General features: G+C 43.2%; 1 protein-coding gene across 2 annotated transcripts in view; it reads left to right on the top strand.

Annotated features, from left to right (window-relative positions):
• The first annotated feature begins 818 nt into the window (after window positions 1–818).
• The window catches only part of LOC8035468 (zinc transporter 1), a 30153-nt gene continuing 18107 nt past the window's right edge, over window positions 819–12864 (top strand). The window contains exons 1-2 of one of the 2 annotated variants that reach the window (XM_042293167.1): window positions 819–961; window positions 11348–11563. In XM_042293167.1, coding sequence (XP_042149101.1) covers window positions 11393–11563 — 171 coding nt within the window. In that variant the 5' untranslated portion in view covers window positions 819–961; window positions 11348–11392. Of the gene's footprint in view, window positions 962–7223; window positions 7398–11347; window positions 11564–12864 lie in introns of those variants that run through there. The other variant, XM_042293166.1, reaches the window with a different exon arrangement.

The raw sequence follows: 12864 nt of genomic DNA, 5'->3' as shown, positions 1-12864 counted from the left end.
TCATGGCGACCATATTGTTTTTAGTGCATAATTGTACCATCATTTTCGACCACAAAGAGCGGACCTCTGATCACACAGACATTGGTAACATTTCCCATAGTCGGAATCCTGGATACTGAATAAATGTCTAAGCAAAATGCGAAGACTCGCTGAAGCCATGTTCTTGTACCGGCGATTTTTTTTTTTTTTTATCAGATGGCAGGTGAAAGTTTTCAACTCCTGTCACCCGCAATATAAAAAAAAAAAGGAGAGAGAGAGAGAGAGAGAACAACACTTTAAAGAGATGGTGAACCGAAATTTGGATTTCAGAAAACAATGCAGGAGCTGTAGGCGGGACGCTACAATCCCTACAACACTATTCGTAAGACGATATGTCTAATCGACGGCCGTAGTTTTGGAAAAAAAAGGTCGAGATTGAACGAGGCCCACGAGGCGCGTGACGTCAAGATATCTCGTTTCCTCCTCTCTTCGTTTCGCCCCCTCTAGACGGCGAGACGGGGAAGACGCGAGGCCGTTCCCTCTCCTTCTCGGAAAAAAAAAAGACGTGAAGAAATCTGCCAAATGCGCCTCCTTTGTTTGAAAAATACGGTCATCCGTTCGATATATCATTGTATGAGTGATGTCTTGATGGTTGCAGCATCCCGGTGCACGCTTTTGTCGCCTTGTTTTGTGGAATCCAGATAACGGTTATCCCTTTAAAGCGTGCTGTCTGCACCCGATTGACAACTCGCGTCAGGGCGTTCTTGTTCCAAAGAGCATCTTAACCACTTGAGAGCCTTATCGAGCGCGAGGCGCTTCGCCGCCCCTGGCGTTTGATAAACGAAACCGCCAGTGCCGTGCCAAGAGCGCGAAAAGAAGCTGCATCCACTGCTGAACGTGTACACTGTCAGAACCTTCCAATGCGTTGCATTCCTGGTTAGAACAGGGTCCCAAGTGTTGGCAGCTTCAGCGAGGACCTAAGGTGAGTGCGCATGTCTTCAACGTTGCCTCCGCAACCGTACGTAGTTCCTCTGCATGATCGCGTGTTACAATCTCACCACCTATCAAAATGGTTGGCATATGAATGAACGACGCATAGAACGGCCAGTGCGAGGTTTTATATATATATATATATATATATATATATATCAGGGTGTCGAACCGGAACCGAACCGAACCGAAAACCGGAACCGAGCCGGTATTTTTTCCGGAACTGAACCCGAACCCGAACCGTTATATTGTTATCGCGATGAACCCGAACCGGAACTGAACCGGAAAAAAAAAATAGCGGTTACCGGCTCATGTCAAAACGGTTCGGCCACGCGCTGTTGACAATGAATGTGCTATCAATGCCATTTGTTTTTTAAGTGCCGTCAACTGACACACACCTCGCTTACATATTTTTCTTCTCCACTCAGTCTTAGGAATATAAACGCTGCATCTATGAATCTTGACAAACGCTGCATCCATGAATCTTGACATAGGAACCAGTATTGCGCTGGTCGCGGCTTAAACGGAAGAAAAATAATTGAAAAGCTGTGCAAAAAAAAAAAAAAAAAGATCGCGTCACGGGATTTTATTTTCCTACAATCTCGTAAATCCTAAATGCTGCTGTGTGCTCATTTCATAACACGTTTCTAGAACGCGCGAGTTCTTGAAGCTTGCTTCCATCGGAATGAGAAAAGAAAACGCTGTGAGTTTGATAATAATGCATCCGGTTTCGTATAAGCACTTAGAAGCTAACATATTTGTGAGACAGCGAACTCTTCTATTTTAATATTTATCCTATTACGTCCTTCTGGCGTTGCGTTCGGTGAAGTGTTTTTCATATTCCGTATCTTGTTTAATGAAAACTTCTTTAAGGGTCTAATTTGAGTTACCGAAGGCTAGTTCAAATAAAGAAAGCTGTATTTTCTCCCCACTGTTCCTTCAATTGCTTACACGCCAAGGTGGCGGCATAGTTAGCGAGTTCTACTTGTAAGTGGGTTTGTAAGGAGGTCGCGGATTTTACAGCTACTGCGTCGGACCCAATTAGATGAAGTCCGAATGCGTAAACGTCGGTGAGGTAATAAAGAAACCATTCCTGGTAGAAATCCTTGAGCCTTACACTACGATGTATCCCGTTTCGTATGTGCTGATTTCAGATGTTTAATTTGTAATTTATTTTGATGCTGCAATTTGTCATTTATAATTTCCGAACCGGTTCGCGAACCGGTTCAGCGCCCCGAACCGGTTCGCGAACCGGTTCGCGGATCGAATTAATCGAACCGGAACTGAACCGGAACAAAATAAATTTACCTGAACCTGAACCGTAACCGAACCCGTATTTTTTTCGGTTCGACACACTGATATATATATATCCCGATGAAAAGCCGAGTCCGCTCGGAACGTCGTCCAATAAACACATGAGTACATCTTAGGCAATCCCTTTCTTCCCTTTATTTATATATATATATATATATATATATGCCATCTCCTCACGAAGCCGAGCCTCTCGGCGCAACTGTCGTAATACATACAATAAACTCCTAGCATAGCAACTCCGCAAGTACGGATCTCTCTGTCTTATAACATTTTCCCGGTCCATTGCTCTCAAACTCTGCCTCACCTATATGTATATGGGCGGTTTCATTTGGATTCAGGCAACGAGTGGCAGTCGTATTTTTATTTTGCCTTAAATTTTTATATTTCGTGGTGCATGTTCCAAGAATAACAATCCTTTTTATTTTAATGTCCTGACGTGTTTAGTTTCTGAGAAAAAAAATCTAAAAAAAGCGGGAAAGAACGACGAGGTTTTGACAATTGTCGTGTGTGGCGTTTTTGAATCACTCTCAATCTTTTATTTTTTTTTTAGTGTGATACATATGCAAGTAGGTAAGACGTCATTATAACTACTGTTTATTATTCATTGCTCCAATCTTCGTAAAAATCTCCAAACATGCCTCCGCGAACAACTGTGACCTAAATTGCGGATTTTGTTTTGAGTCGACTATGATTAGTATCGCTGTTAAAATAATACCACGTGTAGAACCTTGCCTTGCCTTCCAAATTAAGCAAAGTTTGTGTTTTTATCATGTACTAGTACTGAGAAAGAAATGATGAAACAGAGAAGGTTTTCAGTTTTCGTTCGAATTCAGCACGCTGTATAAAAGAAACCCCATTTTTAATTTTTTTTTTTTTTCTCGCGTCGCGTTCTCTTCACACCCTTCTTTTAGCCAGAACACATTCCGGTAGAGGTATTTGCCTTGGTTTTGAGTTTTAAGCCTCTAAATATGCTAAAAAAAAGAGCAAATGCCGATGGTGGGATTTGACGATTTTCGTGTGTGGCGTTTTTGAACCACCCTCACTCTCAAAGTATTGAAAATATAGCTTCGATATTTTTTTTATCGTGATATATATGCAAGTCGGTAAAACGACAGTCCAACTACTATTTATTATTCATCGATCCAATCTTCGTAAAGATCCCCAAACATGCCTCCGCGAACAACTGTGACCTAAATTGTGAATTTTTTTGTTTGTCGACTATGTTTATTTTTGTTTTTATTATAATACCACGTGTAGAACCTTTCATTGTCTTCCACATATGTAAAGTTTGTGTCTTAATCACGTACGAGTACTGAGAAATAAATTATGAAGCAGAGAAAGTTTTCACTTTTCGTTCAATTTCAGCTCGCTGTAAAAAAAAAAAAAAAAAAAAATTACATTTTTTTGCGTCGCGTTTTTGTTTGCACTCTTATTTTGGCCAGCGTATAATAATTAGGCGTATAATAAAAAGTTTGCAACGCCAAACGTCTAAACACTATAAAATCGCAACTGCCGAAAGCGGGTTTTAAGACAATTTCCACCGGTGCCATGATTGGAGGGGCCTCAAGCCTAAACCCTAGGCGCTACATAATCTGTACTACGTTAGAAATATCAAAGTATAATATTGTAAAACATTAGAGTAAAATTCACTTCCTATTGGAAACTTCGATTTTTAAATGGGAAATTTTATATTTCTAATGCGAAATTCATGTTGATAACAGAACCGAATCATTTTTTAGCATATTCAGAGGCTTAAAACTCAAAACCAGTGCATATACCTCTAACGGAATGTATTCAGGGTAAAAGAAAGATGTAAAGAAAACGCGAAGCAAAAAATAAATAAATAAATAAAATAATTTTTTTATACAGCGTGCTGAAATTGAACGAGAAGTGTAAATCTTCTCTGTTTCATAATTTATTTCTCAGTACCCGTACGTGATTTAGACACACACTTTACATAATGTGGAAGCCAATGAAAGGTTCTACATGTGGTTTTATTTTAAAAACAAAACTAAACATAGTCAACTAACAAAAAAAATCCGCAGTTTAGGTCACAATTGTTCGCGGAGGCATTTTGGCGATTTTTACAAAGATTGGGTCGACGAATAATAAATAGTATTTGGAATGTCGTTTTACCGACTTGCATATAGACTACAATAACAAAAAAATATAGAAGCTCTATTTTGTATACTTTGAGATTGAGAGTGGTTCAAAAACGCCACAGGAAAGATCGACAAAACCCACCATCGGCATTTGCTCTTTTTTAGCATATTTAGAGGCTTAAAACTCAAAACAGAGGCAAATACCTCAAAATAATGTATTTTAACTAAAAAGAAGAGCGCAAAGAGAACGTGACGCGAGAAAAAAAATTAAAAAATGCTTTTTTTTTTCTTTTTTTTTTTTATACAGCGTGCTGAAATTGAACGAAAAGTGAAAACCCTTTCTGTTTCATAATTTATTTCTCAGTACTCGTACGTGATTTAGACACACACTTTACATAATGTGGAAGCCAATGAAAGGTTCTACATGTGGTTTTATTTTAAAAACAAAACTAAACATAGTCAACTAACAAAAAAAATCCGCAGTTTAGGTCACAATTGTTCGCGGAGGCATTTTGGCGATTTTTACAAAGATTGGGTCGACGAATAATAAATAGTATTTGGAATGTCGTTTTACCGACTTGCATATAGACTACAATAACAAAAAAATATAGAAGCTCTATTTTGTATACTTTGAGATTGAGAGTGGTTCAAAAACGCCACAGGAAAGATCGACAAAACCCACCATCGGCATTTGCTCTTTTTTAGCATATTTAGAGGCTTAAAACTCAAAACAGAGGCAAATACCTCAAAATAATGTATTTTAACTAAAAAGAAGAGCGCAAAGAGAACGTGACGCGAGAAAAAAAATTAAAAAATGCTTTTTTTTTTTTTTTTTTTTTTTTATACAGCGTGCTGAAATTGAACGAAAAGTGAAAACCCTTTCTGTTTCATAATTTATTTCTCAGTACTCGTACGTGATTTAGACACACACTTTACATAATGTGGAAGACAATGAAAGGTTTTACACGTGGTATTATTTTAAAAGCGATACTAAACATAGTCGACTCAAAACAAAATCCGCAATTTAGGTCACACTTGTTCGCGGAGGCATGTTTGGAGATTTTTACGAAGATTGGAGCAATTAATAATAAACAGTAGTTATAATGACGTCTTACCTACTTGCATATATATTACACTAAAAAAATATAGACGCTCTCTTTTGAATACTTTGACATTAAGAATGATTCAAAAACGCCACACACGACAATCGTCAAAACCTCGTCGTTCTTTCCCGCTTCTTTGAAATTTTGTTTTCTCAGAAACTAACATGTCAGGACATTAAAATAAAAAGGATTGTTATTCTTGGAACATGCGCCATGAAATATAAATATTTGAAGCAAAATAAAAAAATACGAGTGCCACTCGTTGCGTGAATCCAAATGAAACCGCCCACACACACGCACACACACTCACACACACGCACACACAGATATATATATATATATATATATATATATATATATATATATATATATATATATATATATATATATATCTTCGCCGCCAGATGTCACGGGTCCTTGGAAGGTCCAACCGAGCTTCGTTTATACAAATCAAGCACGCGGCAACCGAGGATGCATCCACGAGCTCAGTGGATAAACAGGTGCTCTTACAGACATTTCGAGCCTGGTTGTTGAACGAAAGCCAGTCGTGCTACATCAGAGGAGCCTTCGACAACGGGAGTCAAAGAACCATCAAACTTTTTTTTTTTTTTTTTTTTTTTTTGCCTTTTGTTATTGCACACTACCGAGAACTGTTCTTCTGAAATCAATCTGCAGGAGATGAAAAGTCGGAATATACAGTAAGCAAAGGCAAGCGAAACCCGGGACTCTGCTACCTTACTGACCCAACTGAGAGGACATGGAACGCGTGAAAAGCAAGCGAACCACCCAGCGGGCTCTGCGTACGTTTCTTATTACTTTTCCAGAATGAAGCGAATGAAGTGTGCGTTTGCAAATGAGAAATAAGCACCTTCAAAACGCTTTACTGCTCTGAGTTAGTAGCTTTAATAATGCCAATGTTGGAACAATCTTGGCAATCGATATTGAACAACGCAAATCTTCCAAGAGGTGTCTCGAGCAATCTTACGCATACCTGTTCCTAAATCAAGAAAAACTGCGCTTAATCTGCACACATCGCTTGCGTTTGTTAGTATTATTTTATTATCATTTCATGACCAACTTTTTGGGACATTCCATGGAATAAAAGTTTTTTAATCAAAAAACAAAATTCAAATTGATTTTCGCTTTATGATCCCCAGGCAATTACACTCATCCGTAACTTTCTAAAAAAAAAAAAAAAAAACACAGAAATTAAAATTTTTTTGAATGTGGCCCATAAAATTGAATTAAAAAAAAGAAAAGCATAGAGCCGTTGAATAAAAATTATACGCTTCCAAAAGCCTAATTAGTATACTCACTGATATTCCATGACCGTCATCTTAAACATTCCGGGCGAACGTTGCAGTTGTTCAGTTGCAATTCTCAATTTAGCTGCATGTGCCGAGGCGTCGATGTTGGTTGGGCATGATTTCCACCGGCCGAAAATCCTCCGGTTATCCGTCCGGCCCGTTCCGACTCTGCTTTGCGGCGATCTGGCCCGGTACAGCGAAAAAGGTTGCCGACCTCCGACATACAAGATTATGAAATCCCGACTGGTTAGGACACGGAGCGGGGACGTTTTCGTCGTCGATGTTCGTCGACGCGGCGGCGACCGGGTGGTGATCGTTCTGGCAGGACGGCGGGTTTTCCGACACCGCGCGCCTCGGTTCCAGCTCGGTTTGTTCGCGTTCACGGATGGAGCGACCGGTTGCGACTATTTCGGGCCGCTTCTATTTAGCGAGCGGGAGTCCCCGCGTCGGGCCCCGGGGGGCTGCCCCCGCCACACGCGCGTTGTTGGGCCACCGAGACCGACTTTGTAACGTCGCCAGTGGTCAGATACGGGAAGCACGCGAGCATGGAGGTAGGGGAGGACATCACGGAGGAACCATCGTCCGGCGACGCTGTCGTTCCTGTGCGTATTGTTTTCTTTCGTGATTCCGTACGTCGTATGCGTTCCGGATCGTAGACCTCACCCGGTGTTCAGTCTGCAAACGCAAATTTCGGCAGAGAAAGAAGAAAAAAAGAGTTTTTTTCTTTAGATAGCCCGCACCCAGTGCCCAGTCCACACATATATAGTCTGCGCAAACTATTTTGTGCTACATTGTGAAAGCTAGCGCGTAGCTGTGCAGCTGTCCCGCATTGCTGCGGAAGCACGTGGTTTTGTCGTTTGCGCCTCATTTGCATGCACTCGCGCAACTAGCTTTGACAGAGTTCAAGCACTGTGGAAGCTAGGCTAGCAACGTAAAAAAAAAAAATAAAAAAAAAATAAAACGAATTTGAAGCACGCCACATTTTGAAAAATGTCCGCTTTATTATCGCGTAAAAAGCTTGTATCATCACCAAATATTATTCATGAAATCCGCCACTTATCGTTACATTGAACGATCTTGAAAAGAAATTTCTTTGCTTAGTCCACACCCCGTAACACTCCTTGTGTGAGCGTATCAACATGCGGAAGAAACGAGCAACCCATTTGGTTTAACACTTGCGCAACTTTTCGGTCTGCATAAGTGAAATCATCGCTAGGTTGTGTACGTGTTGAAGTCAGACTGGCAATGGCATTCGTTCCTGCATTCGCATAATTTCCTCTGTGGAGCGGGTGCATACAAGGTACCATTCCAGGGAATACTAAGTTGTTTCTATATTAACATCCGTGTAACAAAGTTTGGCCTCTGACGAGGAACGGCAAAGTCAGCTTGTTAGTCTAGAGTAAATGAAACGTTCGTGGCACTCGCGATAAATTGACGGTGCAGGCAGGGTGTCGAATCGGAACCGAACCGAACCGAAAACCGGAACCAAACCGGTATTTTTTCCGGAACTGAACCCGAACCCGAACCGTTATATTGTTATCGCGATGAACCCGAACCGGAACTGAACAGGAAAAAAAAAATAACGGTTACCGGCTCATGTCAAAACGGTTCGGCCACGCGCTGTTGACAATGAATGTGCTATCAATGCCATTTGTTTTTTAAGTGCCGTCAACTCTCACACACCTCGCTTACATATTTTTCTTCTCCACTCAGTCTTAGGAATATAGACGCTGCATCCATGAATCTTGACAAACGCTGCATCCATGAATCTTGACATAGGAACCAGTATTGCGCTGGTCGCCGCTTGCACGGAAGAAAAAGAATTAAAAGGCTGTGCAAAAAAAAAAAAAAAAAAAAATCGCGTCACGGGATTTTATTTTTTTAGAATCTCGTAAACCCTAAATGCTGCTGTGTGCTCATTTCATAACACGTTTCTAGAACGCGCGAGTTCTTGAAGCTTGCTTCCATCGGAATGAGAAAAGAAAAAGCTGTGGAGTTTGATAATGATGCATCCGGTTTCGTATAGGCACTTAGAAGCTAACATATTTGTGAGACAGCGAACTCTTCTGTTTTAATATTTATCCTATTACGTCCTTCTGGCGTTGCCTTCGGTGAAGTGTTTTTCATATTCCGTATCTTGTTTAATGAAAACTTCTTTAAGGGTCTAATTTGAGTTACCGAAGGCTAAAAAAAGAAAGCTGTATTTTCTCCCCACTGTTCCTTCAATTACTTACACGCCGAGGTGGCGGGATAGTTAGCGAGTTCTACTTGTAAGTGCGTTTGTAAGGAGATCGCGGATTTTACAGCTACTGCGTCGGACCCAAATAGATGAAGTCCGAATGCGTAAACGTCGGTGAGGTAACCTTTGAGTGCACATAAAGAAACCAATCCTGGTAGAAATACCTGAGCCTTACACTACGATGTATCCCGTTTCGTATGTGCTGATTTCAGATGTTTTATTTGTAATTTATTTTGATGTTGCAATTTCTCATTTATAATTTCCGAACCGGTTCGCGAACCGGTTCAACGCCCCGAACCGGTTCAACGCCCCGAACCGGTTCGCGAACCGGTTCGCGGATCGAATTAATCGAACCGGAACTGAACCGGAACAAAATAAATTTACCTGAACCTAAACCGTAACCGAACCCGTATTTTTTTCGGTTCGACACACTGGGTGCAGGTAAATTGAAATAGAGGATGTCTTAAATTGCAAAGAAAAAGATGTCATGCAGTTAAATGGCAATAGAAGGTGCCGCTCAGAAGTTCCCGTGAAAATTGGAATAGATCGAAGATGCGCAGATGCCGTGCATCTAAATTGCGATAGAGATGCCACGTGGTTAAATTGCCATAGATGATGCCATGCAGTTAAATTGCGATATATTTGTTTTTTCTTTCATGGCGACTGAGTTACTGAGCTCTCTCGGGCTCTTTTTAAGTACTATTTCTGAGTTCTTGCCACTTTTACCTACGTTACACGGGAAAATGAATGACATTTGCAGGGAATGAGAGTTGCCCCTAATGTCGTTTGTGCGCTGGTACACGTGGACATTTGATGACGTTTCCTCAAAATAACATTCGCTATCAAATGACTCAGAGTGAACTCATTTGCAGCTGCTCTCGTGTCGACTGAGTTATATCGACGACAGAAGGGCAGTAAAAAACTGAAACGTGAAATTTTATTAAAGAACAGACGCAAAAAAAAAAAAAAAGTTGTGACGTCCGTCATGTTTCTTCTCGTGCGGCCAAGCCCGTGCAGTAGACCCTTTTCAAAAGTCCATCAAGCAACCTCGGCGGTCGTCATTGCTTGGACATTAAGCCCGTGATTGGATCCGAGTCCTCGCCGAACGCTGACGTCACACTCGTGTCCAATAGACGCTCGGAGTTGGTGAGCAAGCATTGGCGGACAGGCGATGGCGCGGACTTTTGAAAAGGGTCTATAGGAAGTATTCACTGGCGGCCATAGCTGTGTGCGCGACCGCTGAGCGCGTGCTGAAGGCTAGCTTCCAGGGTTCTTTGGCAACGTGCATTCTACACCGTCAAAATGGCCGGTCTTAGCAGCCTATTAATGGGGGCTCGTTCTGAGCATGCGCTCTAAACAGCACCCACAAATATGGCGCCCAGTGAATACTCCTTATTGGAAGCTTGCCAGAGCTATGTTCACGCGCACGCTGCACGTGCTTGCCCCCATGGGGTACCAGTCCGGCCCCCATATGCTTGCTGTCGTCTATAGTTACTGATAGTGCCACTAAATAAGCTACGCTGCAGAGTAACGACACTTATCCGTCTTGTGGCTTCAAATCATGGTTGCCAATTATCTGAAGATTTATCTGAAATCACAGGAAACGCTTTTCCGTCCTCCACGAATGTTTAAATAGTTCGTGACAGAGCAAAGCTATATTGCATGAGTTTTCTAACGCGGAATGTAATGCTAAAGAAGTCGCACTTTTGAATAATGACGATCGGTAGCTGCATCTGCTCTGCACAAGCACCAAGATGGCGGCACCCGCAACAATATCGGGAACAGACTGCCAATACTCTAAGCGTAGCTCATTTACTGACTTGTAGCTACTGGCAGAGAGGAGCTTCAGCTGTCTCACCTCCAGCACAGCGTCTATACCTTCGCCAGTGCTTCGGCGTCTCGTGCACCTCGAGCGCGCCCATGCCCAAAGCACGGCGGAAGGCGTGGAGCGCGTACTGGAGGCCGTGCGTGTGCATCTGCTGCCCCTGTGGTGCCCTTTAGGCTAAGTGCGCACATTTTGCAGCACGCAGTTTGTCGCATCATCGAATTAGTTTTTTCTCGGGAATAACAAGTACGAAAAACCACCAGCACGATGCAGTGACGTCACGTGCGAGCCATTGCTTTTATCTCGTTGCCACATCAAAACACAATCTTCGCACGAACGTACGGAGTGTGCTCTTCCGCGGCTGACTCGGCCACAGCGCGACGATCGAAGAGATATATTCGAGTAGAAGATGCGTGCGTGGGGCACACTCAAGTGGTTCCGGATAAAGCGAGAGCGATAATGTCTCTTTGCTTTGGGTCCGTGTGCAGCCGTCGGAGCCACGGCCGTCGGTGTCCGCCAAGAAGACGTCCATCATGGAGTCCGACGGCTGCGCCAAGCTGTACGCGGCGCTGGCGCTTTCCGGCCTTTTCTTCGTGGCCGAGATCATCGCGTCGCACGTGACGCACTCCCTCGTGCTGCTCATCTACTCGTACCAGATGCTGTACAACGTGCTCGCGCTCGTGCTCCTCGTCATCAGCTACCACGTGAGTGACCCCCGAAACAAAAAGCGCGACAATGCTCCCGTTTTTTTCCTCCTCATTGGCTAAGGAAGAATAATATGATGTTTGGATGTTTCTTTTTAAACTCAACAGATTTGTTAAAAAACAATATAACGGCAAAGCTACACTAATGCGGTTTGCGAAAATGAGTTATATGGCCAGGGGGACGTCGTTCTTTCCAGCGGTAGTCTCGAACGAAGCGATTTACCCGATTTACAGCGCGCGTCCCTGGTGTTGAGAGTGTACATACGTCAGTGTTGCCCGACTGCGCTGGGCTGTGGGTTTTCTCGTCAGTGGGCTGCGGCAGCTGCGTAAGTGCAGTTCCGGACACTGGTGGCGGCTAAATTGCCGAGTTTTCTTTTTTTTTTTCTTTTGTGTATTTTTGGGAACAAAAACAAACTTAAGCCATTTTTGGTGAGTCCGCGCGCCACACAAAGGCAACTAGAATGTTTGTTTCATTTTATGTTGATTTTTGTTTAAGGCACAGTAAAGAATGTGTCCCTCCCTGAGGGTCACCAGGTTGTTTTGTCCCGGTCCTTCCTAGAAGTCGTAGGTCAGGGCCGGGCGATCGTGGGCAGCCGCGAAGGATGGTCGCTTCTTGCTCGTTGGTGGTGGCGGAGCCTCGAAGAAACACGCTCAAAGTCGAGAGCAACGATTGATAAAAACAAATATATTGAAACGTCAACAGCAAGCTTGGTTACAGGACTCTACTGTCCACTCACTTCAGTAAAAAGACCAAAAAAACCGCGCCTCGGCGCAAAATGCCCACCGCGCACGGTGAGGCTCAAAGAAACTGCTCGTCGCTCGCGACAAAGCTACGCGGACCGGCGGACCGCGGGAGATAACTTGCTCCGCGCACGGGCTTGTCCAAACTCAACGTTTCCTCACCAGTGCGGACGAGAAAACTCCCCGCTGACACAGGGCCTGTCCAATCAGGACGATTATACAATTCTATTGGTCCCAGTGCCAGCGGGTCCTCCACCAATCACAGAAAGGCCACCGAACTCGTTATTTCCTTTTTTTAAGAAGAGAAACAATGCTAGACCCCTGGGGGAACTCTCCAATCGGGGCGATACTTTACTACTTTACGGGGAAAACACCTTCCACTCCGCCGCGTCAAAACAAATTGGCGCCGTGTCCTTCGAAGTTAGCGAGTAAAGCGTAATGGAGTCCAGGTGGACCCAGACCGGCGCCCCTCGTCGCTAAAACCTTATTGCAGCAGTCCCCCGACTGCACAAGCCGTCACTGAAACCCGCCGTGACGACAAAGTCGCCACTACCTCGCGA

This window comes from Ixodes scapularis, unplaced genomic scaffold (genome assembly GCF_016920785.2).
Source record: "Ixodes scapularis isolate PalLabHiFi unplaced genomic scaffold, ASM1692078v2 PGA_scaffold49__6_contigs__length_1374808, whole genome shotgun sequence".
Lineage (NCBI taxonomy): Eukaryota > Metazoa > Arthropoda > Arachnida > Ixodida > Ixodidae > Ixodes > Ixodes scapularis.
This window is presented reverse-complemented; position numbering and strand designations above follow the sequence as displayed.